The sequence below is a fragment of the Fusarium oxysporum genome, chromosome 1, assembly GCF_000149955.1.
Source record: "Fusarium oxysporum f. sp. lycopersici 4287 chromosome 1, whole genome shotgun sequence".
In the NCBI taxonomy this organism is placed as follows: Eukaryota; Fungi; Ascomycota; class Sordariomycetes; order Hypocreales; family Nectriaceae; genus Fusarium; species Fusarium oxysporum.
Window position 1 is genome coordinate 1,127,148 of NC_030986.1, and position 18,226 is coordinate 1,145,373.

At 48.2% G+C, this 18,226-nt stretch overlaps 10 protein-coding genes across 21 annotated transcripts; 6 read left to right on the forward strand and 4 right to left on the reverse strand.

Annotated features, from left to right (window-relative positions):
* Positions 1-553: 553 nt before the first annotated feature.
* FOXG_20479 (uncharacterized protein) lies at positions 554-735 on the reverse strand (the record flags this gene model as incomplete). Its single annotated transcript, XM_018400760.1, is given in 2 exon segments — positions 554-687; positions 699-735. The coding sequence occupies 2 exon segments, from the start codon at positions 733-735 to the stop codon at positions 554-556; spliced, it is 171 nt and encodes a 56-aa protein (XP_018249240.1).
* A 236-nt stretch (positions 736-971) lies between these two features.
* FOXG_11189 (NAD(P)H-dependent D-xylose reductase xyl1) lies at positions 972-3,165 on the forward strand. 2 transcript variants are annotated; one of them, XM_018390719.1, is made up of 3 exons: positions 972-1,753; positions 2,050-2,843; positions 2,896-3,165. In XM_018390719.1, exons 1-3 carry the CDS (start codon positions 1,609-1,611, stop codon positions 2,929-2,931), a joined length of 975 nt encoding a protein of 324 aa, XP_018249242.1. In that variant the 5' UTR covers positions 972-1,608; the 3' UTR covers positions 2,932-3,165. The 2 variants fall into 2 exon arrangements, with proteins under 2 accessions (XP_018249242.1, XP_018249241.1); XM_018390718.1 differs by having other exon boundaries at positions 2,050-3,165.
* FOXG_11190 (adenylate cyclase) lies at positions 972-5,121 on the reverse strand. 2 transcript variants are annotated; one of them, XM_018390721.1, is made up of 3 exons: positions 4,370-5,121; positions 3,437-4,315; positions 972-3,381 (listed from the first exon to the last, which is right to left on the reverse strand). In XM_018390721.1, exons 1-3 carry the CDS (start codon positions 4,608-4,610, stop codon positions 3,365-3,367), a joined length of 1,137 nt encoding a protein of 378 aa, XP_018249244.1. In that variant the 5' UTR covers positions 4,611-5,121; the 3' UTR covers positions 972-3,364. The 2 variants fall into 2 exon arrangements, with proteins under 2 accessions (XP_018249244.1, XP_018249243.1); XM_018390720.1 differs by having other exon boundaries at positions 3,099-3,381; positions 3,437-4,927.
* Positions 5,020-7,215, forward strand: FOXG_20480 (uncharacterized protein). Its single transcript, XM_018400761.1, has 2 exons — positions 5,020-5,804; positions 5,857-7,215. The coding sequence occupies exons 1-2, from the start codon at positions 5,378-5,380 to the stop codon at positions 6,603-6,605; spliced, it is 1,176 nt and encodes a 391-aa protein (XP_018249245.1). The 5' UTR covers positions 5,020-5,377; the 3' UTR covers positions 6,606-7,215.
* Positions 7,216-7,312: 97 nt separating this feature from the next.
* Positions 7,313-9,503, forward strand: FOXG_11193 (uncharacterized protein). Of its 7 annotated transcripts, XM_018390723.1 has the most exons (5): positions 7,313-7,753; positions 7,804-8,228; positions 8,277-8,686; positions 8,743-8,974; positions 9,027-9,503. In XM_018390723.1, exons 2-5 carry the CDS (start codon positions 8,044-8,046, stop codon positions 9,058-9,060), a joined length of 861 nt encoding a protein of 286 aa, XP_018249247.1. In that variant the 5' UTR covers positions 7,313-7,753; positions 7,804-8,043; the 3' UTR covers positions 9,061-9,503. The 7 variants fall into 7 exon arrangements, with proteins under 7 accessions (XP_018249247.1, XP_018249246.1, XP_018249250.1 ...); XM_018390722.1 differs by having other exon boundaries at positions 7,313-8,228; XM_018390726.1 differs by having other exon boundaries at positions 7,386-7,753; positions 8,277-8,974.
* A 496-nt stretch (positions 9,504-9,999) lies between these two features.
* On the reverse strand, positions 10,000-12,239 carry FOXG_11194 (protein CSN12). Its single transcript, XM_018390729.1, has 6 exons — positions 11,720-12,239; positions 11,373-11,665; positions 11,093-11,324; positions 10,984-11,045; positions 10,510-10,828; positions 10,000-10,269 (listed from the first exon to the last, which is right to left on the reverse strand). Exons 1-6 carry the CDS (start codon positions 12,002-12,004, stop codon positions 10,186-10,188), a joined length of 1,275 nt encoding a protein of 424 aa, XP_018249253.1. The 5' UTR covers positions 12,005-12,239; the 3' UTR covers positions 10,000-10,185.
* A 130-nt stretch (positions 12,240-12,369) lies between these two features.
* Positions 12,370-15,963, forward strand: FOXG_11195 (60S ribosomal protein L20). 4 transcript variants are annotated; one of them, XM_018390733.1, is made up of 5 exons: positions 12,370-12,470; positions 12,521-12,524; positions 12,886-13,070; positions 13,129-13,305; positions 13,359-13,937. In XM_018390733.1, the coding sequence occupies exons 2-5, from the start codon at positions 12,521-12,523 to the stop codon at positions 13,515-13,517; spliced, it is 525 nt and encodes a 174-aa protein (XP_018249257.1). In that variant the 5' UTR covers positions 12,370-12,470; the 3' UTR covers positions 13,518-13,937. The 4 variants fall into 4 exon arrangements, with proteins under 4 accessions (XP_018249257.1, XP_018249255.1, XP_018249254.1 ...); XM_018390732.1 differs by having other exon boundaries at positions 12,391-12,470; positions 13,359-15,963; XM_018390731.1 differs by having other exon boundaries at positions 12,521-13,070.
* Positions 13,558-17,465, reverse strand: FOXG_11196 (uncharacterized protein). The gene is made up of 5 exons (XM_018390734.1): positions 17,094-17,465; positions 16,610-17,045; positions 16,315-16,535; positions 16,161-16,239; positions 13,558-16,112 (listed from the first exon to the last, which is right to left on the reverse strand). Exon 5 carries the CDS (start codon positions 15,822-15,824, stop codon positions 13,704-13,706), a length of 2,121 nt encoding a protein of 706 aa, XP_018249258.1. The 5' UTR covers positions 15,825-16,112; positions 16,161-16,239; positions 16,315-16,535; positions 16,610-17,045; positions 17,094-17,465; the 3' UTR covers positions 13,558-13,703.
* FOXG_11197 (uncharacterized protein) lies at positions 16,624-17,307 on the forward strand (the record flags this gene model as incomplete). The annotated part of the gene is made up of 1 exon (XM_018390735.1): positions 16,624-17,307. The coding sequence occupies one exon, from the start codon at positions 16,624-16,626 to the stop codon at positions 17,305-17,307; it is 684 nt and encodes a 227-aa protein (XP_018249259.1).
* A 342-nt stretch (positions 17,466-17,807) lies between the features above and the next one.
* Positions 17,808-18,116, forward strand: FOXG_11198 (uncharacterized protein; the record flags this gene model as incomplete). Its single annotated transcript, XM_018390736.1, has 1 exon — positions 17,808-18,116. One exon carries the CDS (start codon positions 17,808-17,810, stop codon positions 18,114-18,116), a length of 309 nt encoding a protein of 102 aa, XP_018249260.1.
* Between the last annotated feature and the right edge of the window lie 110 nt (positions 18,117-18,226).

Genomic DNA, 18,226 nt, shown 5'->3' on the forward strand with positions numbered 1-18,226 from the left:
CTTCCCCCGCTACTGTGGGACGACGGGCAGCTCATCCGTGGGGCACTTACCTTTAGGCTAAATTGATGGTTTCTTCCGGAAGAGAGACCCTCAGAGGCTCTTCAATCTTCTGTAGTTATCATGATATGGCTCAAGTTGAAGGTCTATTCACCCGAAATCCACATGGACAATATCATGGACTAGGGAACCTTGGAATTACGCCGAGCCGAGATATGGACCACGTCAGAGATTTTGGCAGAATTGAGTAGCAGAAGGGAGGTCATGCGGCGAAACGCCCGGAGTTAGGGGACCCTACGCCTATGTTTAACCTTGAAGATGGAAAGGAGTTGCTTCTTGTCACTGTTTTTGCGCATCAATCACAGAAAAGATGCCTCAAGACACACCCGCGCGAGTGAAAGTCGACTTGGCTTAGACGCGGCACTTGAAGCTTCAGAATAAACGCACAAATAGGCTGCTCACAAAAGGTTAACTCTGAGGCCAGGGGCACATGTGTCATGAAACAGACAGAATCTGCGGCGCATGAAGACAATTGCTTTTGTGGTATAGATCCTGCTTATTCTTCTTCATCTTCATCTGTCTCTCTCATACCGCTAACTGGGGTCCTTGGTGTGGCTGGCCTAGTCCTAGATTTGCGGGGTGAAGCATCCATACCCTGGAATAGACTGGACTGGATTGGTTCTCGAACGACTGACACATACAGTAACTAGAGTGATTACTTCGGGGAGCTTCGGCCATTACTTTAGTGTCGTTTCTCTTTTCGTCTTCTTTTGGCTGAAAGTTTTCATGATCAGATTTGTTTCACTGAAATATCCACTCGTCATATGTAACATATGCACTGTAAAAATCGGCGATGATGGTAATATCACGAACCATGACTTGTAACACAATGTTCAGCTTCACAGCGATAAGCGATGAGATTTAGTTTATCCAGAATATTATTCCTTCCCTTGTAATACATACTTACATATGGCATTCATCCTCCCCCAATACCCATCCAATATGCCCGCCATCTCATCCGCCGGGTGAATTCCATCCTATGCCCCACCAACGGCGGCATAATCTGGAAGGCAGAGAAGAAACTGGGGCTGAACTGGGCTGGTTAATACGACGATTCGCTCCCTCTGGCTCGCATGATGGGCTCTACCCAGACATTTGCCGCCCTCACACACCTCTCTTCTCTACTGTGCTCTACGTTTGGGGGTTACACACCCCGGGAGCAATCCCATGATACTGCACCAGATGCTGCAGGCCTGAGGGAGTGACATTCTATGACCCGCGGAAGGAATACGCGCACTCATGCCAACGCTATTCATGGCCTTTCTCTTGTTGAAGGCGTAGCGCTATCAAATACCATGCCATACTACGCAGTATGGACCTTGCCCCTTGCTTGTCATGCCGCACCCATGAGGGCATACGATATCTGCCTAGGTACTGTAGCTAACTCTGAGGATAACATGTACACATAGCAACATGTGTTCTTCTTAGCATAAATATAAATACTACTGTCCCCTCCTCTGAGCTGGCTATCCCATTCTTGCTTCTCCTCTCCTCCTCTCTCTACTCTATCAACCAACCACCACATCTCTTACACAATCAACAACCGTCACAATGGTCAACGTTCCCAACATCAAGCTCAACAGCGGCTTTGACATGCCCCAGATTGGCTTCGGCCTCTGGAAGGTTGACGACAACTGCGCTGACGTTGTCTACGAGGCCATCAAGGCTGGATACCGTCTTCTCGACGGTGCTTGCGGTATGTTTGTCTCTCAAAACCCCCAATCGCCTTTGCAATTACCCGTCGCCAACTTCAATTACACGGCCATGATCCCATTCCATTGCTTGGCCCCTCCCCAGATAATCCTTGTCTTTCTGCCCCTCATTTTCCCTGCCAATTTTCAATTGCACCGAGAAAACAGCCACATTACCCCTGTAAAACTACCCCTCCACTGCACTTGGAGCTTCACCCCACACCATGATAGCTTCATGACTTCTCGTTTTACCCGGAGAAAACAGAATTTTACAGAAATTCTAATGGATTTTTCACAACAGATTACGGAAATGAGAAGGCCTGCGGTGAGGGTGTCGCCCGCGCTATCAAGGATGGTATCGTGAAGCGTGAGGACCTCTTCATCGTCTCCAAGCTCTGGCAGACCTACCACGACAAGGAGAACGTCGAGCCCATCACCCGCCGACAGCTCGCAGACTGGCAGATCGACTACTTTGACCTCTTCCTCATCCACTTCCCCGTCGCCCTCGAGTACGTTGACCCCGAGGTCCGCTACCCCCCTGGCTGGCACTACGACGACGCCGGCACCGAGATCCGATGGAGCAAGGCCACCAACGAGGAGACCTGGGGCGCCATGGAGGGCCTCGTTGAGAAGGGTCTTGCCAAGTCCATTGGTATCTCCAACTTCCAGGCTCAGTCCATTTACGATCTCCTCAAGTACGCCAAGATCCGACCTGCCACCCTCCAGGTCGAGCTTCACCCCTACCACCAGCAGACCGAGCTTGTCCGCCTCGCCAAGGCTGAGGGCATTGCTCTGACTGCCTACTCTTCTTTCGGTCCTGCTGGCTTCATGGAGCTCGACATGGACATTGCCAAGTCTGCTTCTCCTCTCATGCAGCACGAGGTCTTCACTGGCCTCGCCAGCAAGTACAACAAGACCGCCGCTCAGGTCCTCCTCCGATGGGCCACACAGCAAGGTCTTGCCGTTATCCCCAAGAGCACCACACCCGAGTACATGGCCCAGAACTTCGGCTGTGTCGGCTGGGACATTGATGAGGAGGACATGAAGCGCATTGCCAGAATGAACCTCAACCTCAAGTTCAACAAGCCCACCAACGTAAGTTTTCACTCTCAATTGGTTTACCTGAGACAATGCTAACATTTCGCAGTACTTCCCTACCGAGAAGCTCTGGATCTTCGCTTAAATAATGACAATGAAATGATACGATAAGTAAAAGAAAGAAGCATTGGAAACATGATTGTTTGGGATATTTGGCGTTTGATGACGATGGGCTGCATTTTGTAGAACCGCAAGGAATTGATGAGACGCTCTCATAGAATACAAAAGACAGTTAACCCTTCAACAAATTTGGTCACTTTTGCGTGATATGATTATCGTTTTGGGAAATGATTGCTCCATGATATGACCAAGACTGAGCAGTGCGTGACTGCCTGTGGCCTCGGTAACTCTCTGTTTGTTCTGGAACCTTGTCTAAACTGTAACTCACATCAAGCTTTATCTGTCTTTGAATGAACCATTTATTGAATGCACCGTCGATGCCACCCTGAGTATCGAAAAAGCCAAACTCCATTGCCCTAACGCCTTGCTTTCTGTGACGAAGCCTTCAAAAGGCGAACTCATGTTCGAACAAATGCTGCCGAAAAGGTTAGTGATAATCCTTAGAATTGTATGATTCAGTGTTGACTTACTGGCATCAATCTGTTTGACCTGCGGCAACGTCATTCGGATCCTGTTCCTATATGCCACAGGTTCCTGCAGTTGCAGCGGGTTTCCTTCAAAATACACCGTCGTCAACTCTTTCTTATCGGCAAGATATTTGGCAACCTCCTTGTAATCGCCGATGAGATTATAGCTGGCCCACAACTCTTCCAGCTCAGCAAGTGACTCAAGACCCTTGATGCTGGTGATCTTGTTGTTTGAGATATCCAGCACATGCAGCTTGGGATTGTGCTCCAGGCCCTCTAGAGACTCCAACATGTTGTGTGAAATGTATAGCTCCTCAAGCGTAGGGACGTCCCTGAGTGGTGACAAATCGCTTATACGGTTGGACTGAATGCTCAGTAGTCTAAGATTAGGCAAACCACCAAGACCAGTGAGCTCAGTAATTTTGTTCTTCGCCAACCAAAGCTCTTCGATCGCCTTCAGAGAGTCGAGGTTCTTGATTTCGCGAATGCGGTTCGATCCAAGCTCAAGAGAAGTCAACTTATCCAACCCCTCCAGCCCCTCGATTTTGCCAATCTTGTTCGCGACAAGGTATAATTCCTTGAGTTTTGTCAAGTGGTTGATGTGCTTGATATGCTTGATTTTGTTGAAGCTCAGATCAAGGCTTGTAAGGTTTGTTAACTCGTCGAGGCCGCGAATATGCGAAATGAGGTTGTCGTAGAGGTCAAGGTCTTCGAGGGTCTCGGCAAGGGCGGACAGGCCGTCGATTTGCTCGATGCTGTTTTGGCGGAGGCAGATACGGGCAACGTTCTTGAAGCGTTCGAGTCGCAGAGAGGAAATCGAAGCGATTCGAGAGTGCGAACACATAATTTCGTCCGTCTCGGGGTCTTCGTCATCAAGGAGATCTGCACGTGTTAGTCCGAACTGTCCCTCTTTGTAAGTTGATGTGCAGCACATACCCTCATCAGCGTCGATCTGCTCTCCCTTCATGACATTCTCATCGTCAGAGTAGTCAGAATCGGTGAGAGCCTCTGGGTTTGTCATGGAAGCCGACTTTGGCACGCGAAGCTTGCCATCCCAACCCTTGCTGTTCCTGAGGCCAGGGCTTGACTCGCCGTCTGGGCGCGGTGAAGGCTTGTCGCTGTCACTGGGGACTTCGATGTGCGCATGGCCGTCATTTTCTTTATCGGATCCAGGCATGGTTGTGAGTGCTGAGCTCTCTTAGAGCACGAGATGGGCGACGATGTAGTTATTCACGAAGATGGGCGGTAATGGCGGGGCAGATGTGATGCAAGTTTGTAAGCGAGTTTTGAGTCTAGCGAGAGAGACTTTATCGATTTGAGATTGTGGGGGAGAGGGACGGTAAAGAAGAGAAAAAAGGGGAAGGATGGGATTTTCAGGAACGTGATGGAGGCGGGAAAAAAGCTGATTAAAAGCTGAGAAATTGACCTGAATTATCGGGTGCTTTCCACTTCCACTGGGTCTCTGTTTATGGATGGTTGGTTCCTGAGGGTGCCTTACTTTACCTGCAGAACACAACAGCAAAAGTTTGGCGGGGCTTAAAACCGTTGTAACTTTATAGGTGACGTTATGATATCACCTCGATAATCAGACCATAGGCATGAGACAGATTAAACAGATCATTCTGTAAAACATCTGCCTCAATTGATCATAAATTTAGTAAAATTTGGTTGACAATTATGATGTTCTTGAAGATTTTACTGAAAAATATTCATGAGATATTTATAATCACTTTACACCCTACACGCATACAATGAAGTCAGATACATCTCACTATCAGCTGTCTCCCTCAATTTCACTGCACATCATCCCCAATTCGCACAGCCGCATATCCCTCAAGCCCAGTCGCGTTCGAACATGTCATAAACCCGGACCCCTTGCACCTAACTACATCAATCCACGTTTCTCCCTCCCCTTGCCAGGCGCTTCTTTGATCGCCAGCCCCCATGGCCTCGAATGCCATAACCATATCGGCCATGCGCTCGCGAGGCGTTTGCATGAGGACTCGGCCGCGTATATGGACACATGCAATTATGAGGCCTCATCTGGGCCGCACTAAGTCCCTGCATGTTGCGCCTTTTCTCATGCCGCCTTTGGTGTTTACTGGTTTGTTTGTGGCTTTGTGGAGTTGGAAGTGTTTGATGATGGTTCTGTTCCAGAATACGATCATCTATAATCCGTTCTTACCACCCAATTCTCGGAGTTTGACCATTGAGGAGTTCTCCCGCGATTGTGGACGTGTGAAATGGAGGGAAGAGAGAATCAAGTCATTGGATGGAACAGAGATTGCCTTGTGTGTGGCAGATGTTCCCCCAGTATCTCAAGTGAGTGCGGGTAAAGCAACGACACCAGTTTACATCCTCTACTTTCAAGGTGTGCCAATCTCATAGTCTCAAGCATCACAGCAACTTACTCAGAGTTTTAGGGAACGCATCGTCGTTACCACCTAGACTACCAGATCTGTCCTGGATTATACGGCGAGCACATGATAATGAGCCCTCAGTTAACTACACATTGGTTTGTCTGAGTTATCGAGGGTATTGGACATCTCATGATAGACCATCAGAACCAGGAATTAATCTTGACTCACAAGCAGCATTACAATGGATAGCTCAATTACATGAAAGCAGATCAGAAAATGCTGATCAAGAGAAACCAACAGTACTACTCTGGGGACAGAGCATTGGCTGTGGTTTCGCAACCAACCTTGCAGCCAAAGGTCAATTCCCTCCAGGTATAAAACTTAACGGTCTTATTCTGGAAACACCCTTTACAAACGTCCGAGCGATGCTCCAAGCATTATATCCACAGAAGTGGCTTCCATACCAATATCTCTGGCCATTTCTCCGAAACCACCTGGACAGCTGGGCCAACCTCGGCATGATAGCCAAGAGATTCCCAGATACGCCACCAGGGATATACATAGTGGAAGCCGGAAAAGATGAGCTTGTTCCTGCCAATCACGGCGAGGAACTGCTTCAGCGATGCCGACGGGTTGGACTCCCAGTGGAGCGCCAGAAGGTCCGCGGGGCACTTCACAACGAAGCCATGGTGAGAGTCTCGGGCAAACAAGCACTTGCGCAGTCCATCTCGACGGCTGCAACACGGGCACGGGAACAGGACTTGTTAAGAAAAGGAGAAGATGTGAACAGTGCAGGGAAGGGGTTGACTTGAAACTGGTCAAGTTGAGGGGCAAATCATTCAAGTCTCGAGTTCTCTGGCGTGAATTCGGGACATGTCGGTCATCTGCAGCCGTGGCGTACAGGGATCTTAAGTGTGTGTGACAAGAAATGCCGTCACGGTCAACCGTATAACGGGCATTGTCACCGTCGATGCCCTCAAATCTCAGGGAGGTTTCTCATCCGAGCCTCGCACTAAGGGTCACTAGAACCCAGCAGGCTGTATCGAGTGTGGAGGCATTGGGAGCTATGTCAGGTACCTTACCTTGGTTCCCCTGGTTAAATCACAAATCATACCCACCGACGAAAGGCTAAAAGATCCACCATCAATTAAAACAGCATGGGGTTAAAGGGAAAAAAGTTGTTTGTGGTAGAGAGTGTGCTTGGAGGGGAGAAGCCATTCTGTGAAGTCGTGAGAATTAGATAGGCGAGGAGGCCTCGTAAGGGTCATACATCATCAACCCAATTGAGCATGACCTTCAATTGATCTCAATTGATTCTGCAAGAGCTTACGATTCAGATGATGCAAAAAATGACGAGGCTCGACCATATTTCAAGAGCCTTGCAGCTCCATAGCCGAGCATGCGTTATCATGCAGTCCCATGAGCTTGAGTGCTTCTGCCTTGAGGAGTTCCCCATTCAGCACGCAAGGTCCCCATAATTAATCATCCCAGCACCACCAACAGCGAAGGCACATGCTGTATCTGTACCTAATTTGTTAGGATGCCCTCCCCGAGACTTTGGTCGGCTTCAATTAAGTCAAACCGCTAACAAGGCCCCCTTACCTTTCAAGTCCATGCTTTCGTTTTTTTTTTTTTTGCTTTTCCCAGCCCCTTTTCCTCTGTGACTCCCATTCAATCCCTGCTCATATTTTAACAACAGACGCCCTTGAATTGATCAAAGCACTCTTTTTTGCGTCACGTGCTCTGGCGTCAATATCGCGCGGCCACTTTTCCACTCTACACGTACACCCTTCTTAGCACACGCGTCTGGGTCACTACCTATCACCACCGACGGGGCTGACTCGCCTCATGCAAAGGAGAAATGGATGGAATGGATGGCTCATTAGCGGGGGTAGAACTGCATCAGGCAGCCCGTCTCGTACTGTTCCGCACGGGGCATCCATCTCAAGTTATAAAGATGGTGTGTCTTCTCCCATTTCGTCGTTGTTCTTGTATCCTGAGACGAATCAGAAGAGTGATCATTTCCAATCACTATTTGAACCTGAGGTAGGTTTCAATTTTCCAAAATACCCAACGATATTCTTCCGGCGTCTTCTTTCATCTGCCTCATTCTTTTGTTGCCTCGTTCTGTCTCTGCCTGCTTCGCTGTCCACCTCGTTATCGGCCCAACGAGTATAAAACAACCCAGCGATCCCATCGTTTAATAATTTAAAACTATCTTTACCGAAGCATCCCTCAGAAATCATCAACATGTTCTCCTCTTCCAGACGCCATGAGAGCTCAAGCAAGAGTTTCTCAAAAAGCCACAAGGCCAGCAAATCGAGTTCTTCTTTCAGCAAAGACAGTGGCATCACCAAGCGAAGACATGAGTCTCGCCATCGCCGACCAACAATGACTTCCATGACCAGTGCCAGTGGTGATACCATGATGGACAAGTAAGTCACTGTTTCTTCAATTCCCAAATCGTCACTCACACGATTCAGCAACATGGCCTCACCCATCGTCACTCTCGTGGTTGGCAGCGAACAACGTCTCTTTGCCGCTCACGAAGACGTTCTTGCCACTAGCCCTTTCTTCAACAATGCTCTACGAAATGGATACATGGACGTCGCCAGCAAACGCATCTCTCTTCCCGACGAAGAGCCCGAGATCTTCAGCTCTGTTCTTGAGTTTCTCTACAAGGGAGACTACACTCCTCGTCTCGTTCACAACAAACGTCGTAACTCGTACGAACTTGAAGCTGCTAGCGAAGAACAGCGTGCTGCTGTCGAGAGCACAGTTTATCATCGTGGCATCGACGGTGATCTTCTCAAGGATACTGTCATCTACTGTGCGGCGGAGAAGTATGGACTTGATGAGTTGAAGAAGCTGTCGCTGCGAAAGCAAGGACTTCGTAGGTTTCAGTCTCTCCCCTTTCAACCTTTTACTGATGATCTTTTTTCTTTTTAGAATCTGGAATCCAATGTAGCACCATACTTGCTTCAGCAAGATACGCCTATGCCAACACTCCTGATACTGACTCCAAGCTACGGGCTCACTATCTCGCACTCATCATTCGTTCACGAAGCACTTTCAAGCGAAGTGGTACTATGCAACTCGAGATGTACAACGGCGGCACTCAACTTTTCTTTGATCTTTTTGTCGCTCTTTGCAACCATGTCGACGACATCTCAACCGCACAGTGAGCCTAAGTCTCAATATCTATCTCGCAACAAACACTAACAAGGCAGTAGAAACACTCCTCGCTCAAACCGCCACTTCTCTTAATGCACATTCCTCACTGTGTGGCTTCTACTCCGTTTTAATGAAACATGAATTTCCTTTCTCTTCGATACAAGGCGTCGACTTCACAGTACTGACAAATACCATAAAACTAAAGAAATACTGGGGTGGAGTTCAGGTGCTTTTATTGATGCTTTATTCAAGGAGTTCTAACGGTTGAAATTTGGCGTTGACATTTCTTTTCTGTACAACTATTCTTCTTACGGGCCCCTAGAGGGTTCAACATTTTGGAGCACGGGGGTTTTTGGATCTTGGCTTCGCTGAACGCGAGCCGGTTGGGTGATATTGGATTTTTCACGATGATTTTGTACCGAGGATACCAAGACTGTCATCTGAGATGGATGGGCCAAAATATGTATCATTATTCACGACGCTCATTTTCACGAACTTGAAAAGAGCGAATTTTCAAATACAGTTCATGTCTTGCATTGCTTTGTTCGCTGTTCTTGCTTCAGTGAGATTCCAAAAGTCCCGTTGAGAACGTCAAATGGGGCGCCCAACAAGGTTTACCAAGGACCAGACACATCGTGAAACACAAGTCGTTTCTGATGGAAGAGATCCCCGGTTGTGAGTCACGCTGTGGGATAAGTGCGATCTAACTTGCGAGGAAGCAAGCGAACCATGCAAACCGCGAGTGTGAAATGTGGGGTGCTCAACAACGTCTCGCATTTGACAAAAGGCCCGGACTGTCCGACCATGACCATCGATAGTAGACCCATACATGGGAATGTGCTTTTTTTTTCAGATGCATCAACAGCTGAGGGCTAACAAGGACGAGGGTGCAGGCTCAAAGATGCGAGACGCAAGGGTGGTTCACGGTGTTGTTCTCAAGCGTGAATGGTGCAAAGATAACCTTAAACAAGCAAGGAGGTCATACGAGCGCAATCATGAGCTTGGACTGAAAAGCAAACGCAAAACGGACATAGCTGAAAATGGTTTATGATTTGTCGGTGCCAGCGTCATTCTGACAGTTTCGGTGTCTATCCACTCTACCCCATGTTACTAGAGTCTCTTATAGTAGTCGTCGTTGGTTTAAGAAATGCAACTAAACTCTCAAGCTTCTCATACGTCCATCAGTCGTGTCTCAGCGAATGGCATTAGCCTGTAGTCTCACAATCCTGTGCCGGGGAAGGCGCCTTTCTTGGACAAAACCACAATGCCTCGTTCTCGTGCAATATAACCTTTCATAAGTTCCTAAACAAACAAACGTTAGTGACTCAGATATTTGTAAGGCTGAGATGGAGGGGGTGTAGATAAAGAGCGTGAATGCCCCAGGCAGACACTTGGCTAAGGCAGCAATTTGGTGACGATTATATAGTCAACTGACTGCCACGCAGATGCCAACGACAACTCTCAACTGTTTTGGACTTGAGAAATAACGCTGAGCTAAAAGGCAGCCCGCGCCTTATCCACAGGAAGGATCTGTTAACTTACCTTGTAAATCATATTGGCCAGCATGCACTCGACTTCATCCGGGTCGACCATATGACCGCTTCCCATGCTAACTGCAGCCTGGAATTCGGCTACAGGTATTCTTGTACGACGGACCGGGGTTGTCTCGCCCTCTTTTGGTTCATCAAAACCACCAGCAATGAAGACCTTACGTAGTAGGTTACGCAAGGCGATGTCTCGGCCCCTTTCGAGGGTAAGGTAAATACGCCGCTTGACGAACTCAGCCTCGCCATCCTGTAGAGCCTTGTCGAAGGCTTGTAGGTTACCGGACTTGATACGTGTTCTGATTGTGTTCTGGCGTCTGATATTGGTGGCTGTCAGAGTAGCAAGGGAGGGTTACACGATAAGCGAGGTGTTATGACAGTTGTAATACGATTATCTGCACGAAGCCACGATAAAATCAGATCATAGTTCGTTCCGTGCTTGTTAATGGGGTTAGATTGATACTCCACTCACTCGGATTGACGGAGAGCGTCTTTGTGGCATAGTTGCCACGCTTCATTGAGATGAGATTCGGCCTCGAGAATTATTAGATAGTGGCATTGATAGGCGACGGCACACTCACCTTATTGTAATTCTCCTCAAGGAACAGCAAAACTCCCTCGTAAAACTTGAAAGTCACTCGTTGGGACTTTGGGAACATTTCCAAAGGCGGCATATCGCCCTTGTCATTGTAGACAGCCAGCGTCTTAAGAATAGTCCGCGACAAGGAAGCTGAGTTCAACTTGAAGTAGGTTTTGAAAAGAAGGTTGATAACGAAATAGATTCCCCATTTCCGTGATTCCTCAAGGGGTGCTCTGGACACAATCAGCCAAAATCAACGTGCCAGATTGTGATGACCATACCTGTCATTTAGACAAAGTGAAAAAATGCGCTTAAGGTGTCCTTCGCAGTCTCTTAACTGAAGTTGCTTATCCGTTTCTGGGTCGAAATCGTCCGATATCAACGAGGCTCCAGGGCCAGTATCAAAAGTCTTCGCTTGGCGCTCCTCGTCGGATTTAATCGCAAATAATCGTAGGTACTTGCCCACCATATAGAGGGAAGGGATAGTCCACGCTTCGAAACCATGTGAGTTGTATCCACGGATGAGTACGGAGGTCAGTTCCTTCCATGCCTCGTACACTTTAGTCCATGTAGACTATGACAAGGATTAGTGTGATGCTCTCAGAGCCACCTATACAAAGTCTCGTACCTTTCCGCTCTCTCCCGCCAAGATCTCAGCAATAGCTTTCCAATATGAGGTGTACACCTCAACCCAGCCCGTCGTTTCATCATGGCTCATTTTCCGCCGATGAGATGTACTACTCTTGATGAAGTGCTTGATGTCGCCCTTAACGCTGTGAGAATTCGTACTACGCCATACAGCCATGAGGCGATGAGGGTCATCTGGCGGGGCAACAGGCGATAATGTTTGCGCGAGTTTGTAGCCATTTTTCTGGGAATGCGCTTCCGCAAACTGATCGAAGAGGGTGTTCATGGTTCCTGTGTTAGACACGCAGTATGCTCAGTGAGAGTGCTGGTCGTAGTTCAAACTGAGCATGAGCAGAATCAAAGGTAGCGATATCGATTTAATGAATGACTGAACAATCCAGTGACACAGTTGTTATAGGCTCCAGTTTGTATTACCGAAGTTTGTGATGTTACAAATCGATCGACTGGCCTCTCACTCTGTCGTTGAACTCATCTTCCTCCTTCTCAACTTCTTTGAGTTGCCTGCCTGCGTTTCTGATTGGCCATCGGGCCCACCGTCGTCCAGAACGCCTTCCTTAGAGCTGCACGTGACGCTCGACTGAAGTGGGACTCGGTCGACCAATCGCTACCGGGGCCTAAGCCCTCCGGAAGGTACGACCCACTGTCTTGCCCTCCTAATCGCACACAATTTTATCTTGCGATCTTGCAAACTTGCCATTTACTAACCTTCCAGTCAATCACCAGAAGTCACCGTAAGTGCATACCAGGACTCATACAGGGAAACCCACTGACAAGTAAACAGATGGGTAAGCAGTTTTTCTATTTTATGCGCTCGATTGCAACGATGCCGCCCGCCGGAGGATTATGACGACGAGAAACAAATTTCGATATTTCTTCACAACTTGTTACGAAGGGGAGAGAAGGACGAAGGATCACCTCCCAGCTACTACAGAACATCGACAACTGCTCACACAATTTTCTATGTGTTTGCTGAAGCGGGGCTTGTCAAAATTGTGATCGGGGAGCCAATTTCGAATTTCGTCAACACCTCGACTTACCACTAGCACCACGGACTCGAAATTTCGATTTGATCCTCCGGCTCGGCTCGCGGCATCACATCAACAAACAACTATCACCTGCAACGTCTAATACTGACAATGTCTTCAGGCCGTCTTCAGGAATACGAGGTCATTGGGCGCCACTTGCCCACCGAGGCTAACCCTACCCCCGCCCTCTACCGCATGACCATCTTCGCTCCCAACGAGACGGTCGCCAAGTCCCGATACTGGTACTTCTTGCGCGGTCTCAAGAAGGTCAAGAAGGCCACTGGTGAGATCGTCAGCGTCAAGACTGTGCGTAGCAATAATCCAATGAAGGAAAACAATGGGCCAGGCTAACTGGGATAATCAGATCCACGAGAAGCACCCCCTCAAGGTCAAGAACTTCGGTATCTGGATCCGATATGACTCTCGTTCCGGCACGCACAACATGTACAAGGAGTACCGTGAGCTGTCCCGAACAGATGCTGTCGAGTCTCTCTACTCCGACATGGCTGCCCGCCACCGTGCTCGTTTCAGGTCCATCCACGTACGTCGAACTCAGTCGATCAGCTGCTCATCATAGATACTAACAAAATTTAGATCCTCCGCGTTGTCGAGATTGAGAAGACCGAGGACATCAAGCGACCCTACATCCGCCAGCTGACCCAGAAGGGACTCAGCTTCCCTCTCCCCCACCGCATCACCAAGGAGAACACCAAGAAGATCTTCAGCGCGAAGCGACCTTCCACTTTCGCTTAGAATGATTTCGGTTTAGAGGACGGTTGGGCTCTGCGGGTGTTACAACGGATCATGGAAATATCAACTGACTTTGCTCAATAAAACGGGCATTGAATGAACCAAAAATTCTGAGCATGCGGATGCTACCTGGTGTGAAAACAATTGATTGGGATTTAAAAAGTAACAAAGACTACCGATTGTGAACTATTATGACGACTCGCCTGTCCCGCTCCCCGGAGATGTTTCTATCTGTGTATCGTTGAAAAATTCTGTCCAATATGTCCATTCCATAGGCACGCCTTGCTCCAAGCCCATACCAAAGTCGAGATTCAGTGTTTCTGGTGAATCGAACAGTATTGAAGGATCCATGCTGCTCGTGTCGTACTGTGATGTCAAACCTGGCCCCGACGAAGGAATATTTATCTGCGGGTTCGTACCATACTGCAATGGTTGAGCCATATTGTTCATTGCAGGAGGTATGAAAGAGGTTGCAGGATCCAGGTTCATGCTGGAGTTAAAATCCATACGCTTGAGCAGCGCTTCGGTTCTCGCCGCTCTTGCTTTCTTGAGCAATTTCTTGATAGGTCGCCAAAGTGAACCTTTCGCTGTGTCTGCAATGTGCTCTCGTGACGATGGAAATGTTCTCTCCACAACCACCCAAGCCTTGTCTACTAACTCTCCCTCTGTCTGTACGCAGAGTTCTGCCAATGCAACTGCGAGAGGATGCCATTGCACATAGGTGTCTGTCCACCAGGCAAACCGATCTTCCCACTGGTTTTTCGTCATACGCTCTCGCAGCTCAATAATCGAGATCGCAGTACGCAGCATAGTCTCTTTTGAAACTCGGGGTCGGTCGGGAGCTGGTCCGCCGGTGAAAGGATATTGGATGTTAAGCCAGAGCTTGAGAATGACGATGCGAGCAATTTCAGAGGCGTAGATAGATGGGAGGTGTGAAGGTTTGGCAGTATGGATGAAGCTGGTTTCTAGTTGACGTATATGAGAAATAAGCTCCTCTTCCGTATACAGGAAATGTTCTGGCTCGCCTCTAGGGCTGTAATGTGGGTGTGATATGAAGCCGAAGATGCCTGAGCACATAGCAGTACACAAACAGACAACATTCTCGGCAGGCGTTGTTTTGGGTATCAAGGGACCTATGGAATCCGGTCCGAAATCGTCATCATCAATGGGGGTGGGCTCCGCGGTATCGAAGCCTGATCGAGTAAGCGTTGCATCCGAACCACGGTCTTCTGAGCCACGGATATCGAGAACAACGATGAAATGCCATAGACGGCGCCTCATCTCGGCAACAAACGGTGTAAAGCGGTGACCGTCGCCGTCGCGATGGAGATTAAGTCCTTGGGCAATACGGATAATAAGTGATGTAAGAACCCAAGACGTCCGGTCATGTAAGTGCACACGCATCATGCTCGTGTACAGTGTCAGGGCTTGGAGAGGTTCGATCTTGGTTGTGCTGAGGTAGTCTGCCTCGGCGAGTGCCCGCTCAACCGCAACACGGTATCGCCTTGTGAGAATTTCCTTGTTTTCGCCCAGCTGCTTCAAACACGATTCTGGTGTCAGGCAAACAGCTGCACAGAAGTAGATGGCGAATATGACAGCGTTGATCTCAGGAGTGAAGGTATGTGTTGTCGGTGACTCGATATAAGCTTGGAAGTGCTTGAGGATGGTTGGTCGATGCAGAATCTTCATGAGAGGATCGACATTGCGGGTGTAAATCGTCCAGAGCCGTATCATCATATTCGGTGGAGGGTGTATTAGCGGTTGCCTCGATGTGTAATCAGAGTTTCCAAGTAAGAAGCCCGAAGGACCTGTAGATGCCACATCTACTGACTCTGGGCTTTCGCCCTCTTCTTCATCATCACTGTCTTCAGAAGGTTGATTCAACGCTTGTCGAATTCCCTCAACCTCAGCACATAAGTTTCCCCAAAAGCCAGAACCGAGATACTGTTCGCCAGTCTCTAAATTAGCAGCCTGCGCTGCTACTGCTTGAGATTCATCACAGCGGTTATCCAGCGTTGCCGAAAGTGAAGTTGAGCCTTGGAGACTCTGAATGTCCCCCTCGTCCAATTGCTTCAGTTTGGCGGGGTCAGCCTGGTTGACGATGCTCTCAAGACGACTGATCCTATCGAGTAGTTCACTCTGGCGAGGCCTTGGAGCACGTCTTGTTGGTTTTCTTGAGGGAAAGACACAGTCGAGGCCAAAGCGAGAACATTGACCACATAACGGTTGTATCTTGTCGCATTTGATTTTGCGTGTGCGACAGTTTGAACAGCTCAGTACTTTGGCCGGACGACCTTCGCGGGAGCTCATTCTGGGCGATTATGGCCAATAATATATAAATAATTATGTTGATGACTTAAACCGAGACTGCCGCAGTGATTATCTCAAATAATCATGGCGTTGGAGTCGTTATATGCGTTGAAGTTTAACTTAAAGCAAGACAAGTAAGCAAATAACAGCAAGAATCGACAATCTGTAGCAGACAGAGGAAGTGCCGGCGCGGCCCCACCCGACTCGACTTTAGTGACGTTTAGATTTTTTATGGGTGACATTTGTCTCTTGTCTCGACCCTGATTCCCTTTCTGCCTATCAAGTTCCCTGCATAAATTAGCATGCATTGCAATCCTAAGGCTGAGTGAGGCTAGCCTTATTAACTCTCAACGGTTTTAGTTAGTCCAGACACCGTGAACGGGCTTGGGGATGGCTGGAAACTGAGACTTTGAACCTAAGAAATTGTTTAGATAAAGTTATTATAGATTAGGGAAGTTCTAGCAGATCTTGGATTAGTGAGTTTTCGCACCTTGATTCAAGTTTCAAGTCGCCTGATACCTATGAAGACACACGTAGTGAGTGCGAATATTGCCCCAGTTGTCGGGTGCCGAGGGGAACTTTTGTCACACCTGAAATTGAAGCATGCTGATTCGACTCATAGTTAACGGTCAAGATAGCCCGTGACTCACAATTCTTTGACTTGGAATAGACGATCTCGGAGTGATAACGGAGATAGAAGATATATGAGGTCTAGAGCTCCTCATGATCAGTATGGACTTTAGAGATTCGTACTCGCGATAATCACCTCAATCAACTCAACTTACCCTAAACTTTCAACATGGAGTCCACAAAACCTTCGTCAATTGACTTTGTAACAGTCAAGACAACACTTCCCGTTTATCCACTTCCACCCAATCATGAACGAAGCACTTTTCGATCAGAACGTCTATCAATGCGTCATATGACTGAGGATGATTTCGGGTTTCTTCGAGCTCTTCGCACAGATCCAGATGGCATGAAATGGTCGTCGCAAGGAGGTCCCGATATTGAGATGGAACAAACTGAAAAGAGCCTGAGTCTTCGCCTACCTCCAAAGGATGTCGAGAGGCACGATTGGGTCATCTCACTTATCGAGACTGGTGAGCCCATAGGATTAGGAGGCACCTGCGTATGGTCGAGTGAACTAGGCTGGCCCGCTCTGGGATATATCTTTCTGAAAGAGCATTGGGGCAAAGGCTATGCGTCTGAGTTTATGAAAGCCTACCTCGATAAGTGGTGGTCGCTGCCAAGGAACGAAGTTGAGCTCACAGTGGACAAGAACACAGTTCTTGAAGATGATGGCGATGTCAAACAGGAGTGCATCTCAGCCGTCACAATGAGCGAAAACGCCCCGAGTCAAAACGTCCTTAAAAAGGCTGGTTTCGAATTCGTGTCGTCGTGGATGGAAGCTGATACCAAAGACGAGTCTCAAGAACTGACCCTACATGGGTTTGTTGCTCGCAAGAAAAAGGTTGTCGTTTAGCCAAGCGAGGTCGACAACCGAATAAGGATATAACAGAGGCCCTTGGGCCAATCGGCCTGATCCGAGAACGAGGGTCTTTGGTCAATAACGATGCGGGAAATGGACAAGGACGCGACCGGACATCTCAGGAAGTCCGTGAGAGTTTCCGGGTCCGGACGGGGTTCCACTTTTCGCCGATATATATGACGATGACTTCAGCAGCATCAACTCATTGTAGATTTTCAAGATAATTGAAATATTATACGAAGCTTAAATTAGCCTGATTATATTCAAAATGCCCATCTCTATCCCCCTTCCTTCTCTCGTGGCCACTGCCACAGGCATCACTGGCTCAGCCTATGCATCTGGTAAGACTATACAGTCAGATCATAAGACACTGACTAATAACCCTAGGTTTCATTGCCTCTCTTTCACTTGCTGGCATCCCTGCTGCTCTTCAACTATCAGGACCCCCCGGCGTTTCCGTTTGGCAGGTTCTCTTCAACCGTGGATTCGCTCTTATGCCCAAACTTGCTGGAACAACAGCAATCGCCTATTTGTACGCCGCCTATACAGCTCACCAGCAGGGCCGTAACTGGAAGGGGCTGACTGCCAGTGCTGCTTTGACGGTTTCCATCGTTCCTTTCACCATTATCTTCATGAGTTCAACAAACGAACTTTTGTTTAAGGCGTCTGCTGGAACCTTGGATGCTTCACAGGAGGACGTGGCTACGTTGATCGGAAGATGGGGAGTTTTGAACTTGGTCAGAAGTCTGCTTCCTCTTGCTGGGGCGGCTTTTGGTTTCTCAACTCTGTTCAGCGAAGAATGAAGACATCAGTTGAAGTTAAACCGTTATAGAGCCGAAAAAATTGAACCAAGCAACAGTGTAGCACTGAAGCAATCAGACATGTTGCAGTCATGACATTTGGCATAAATGAA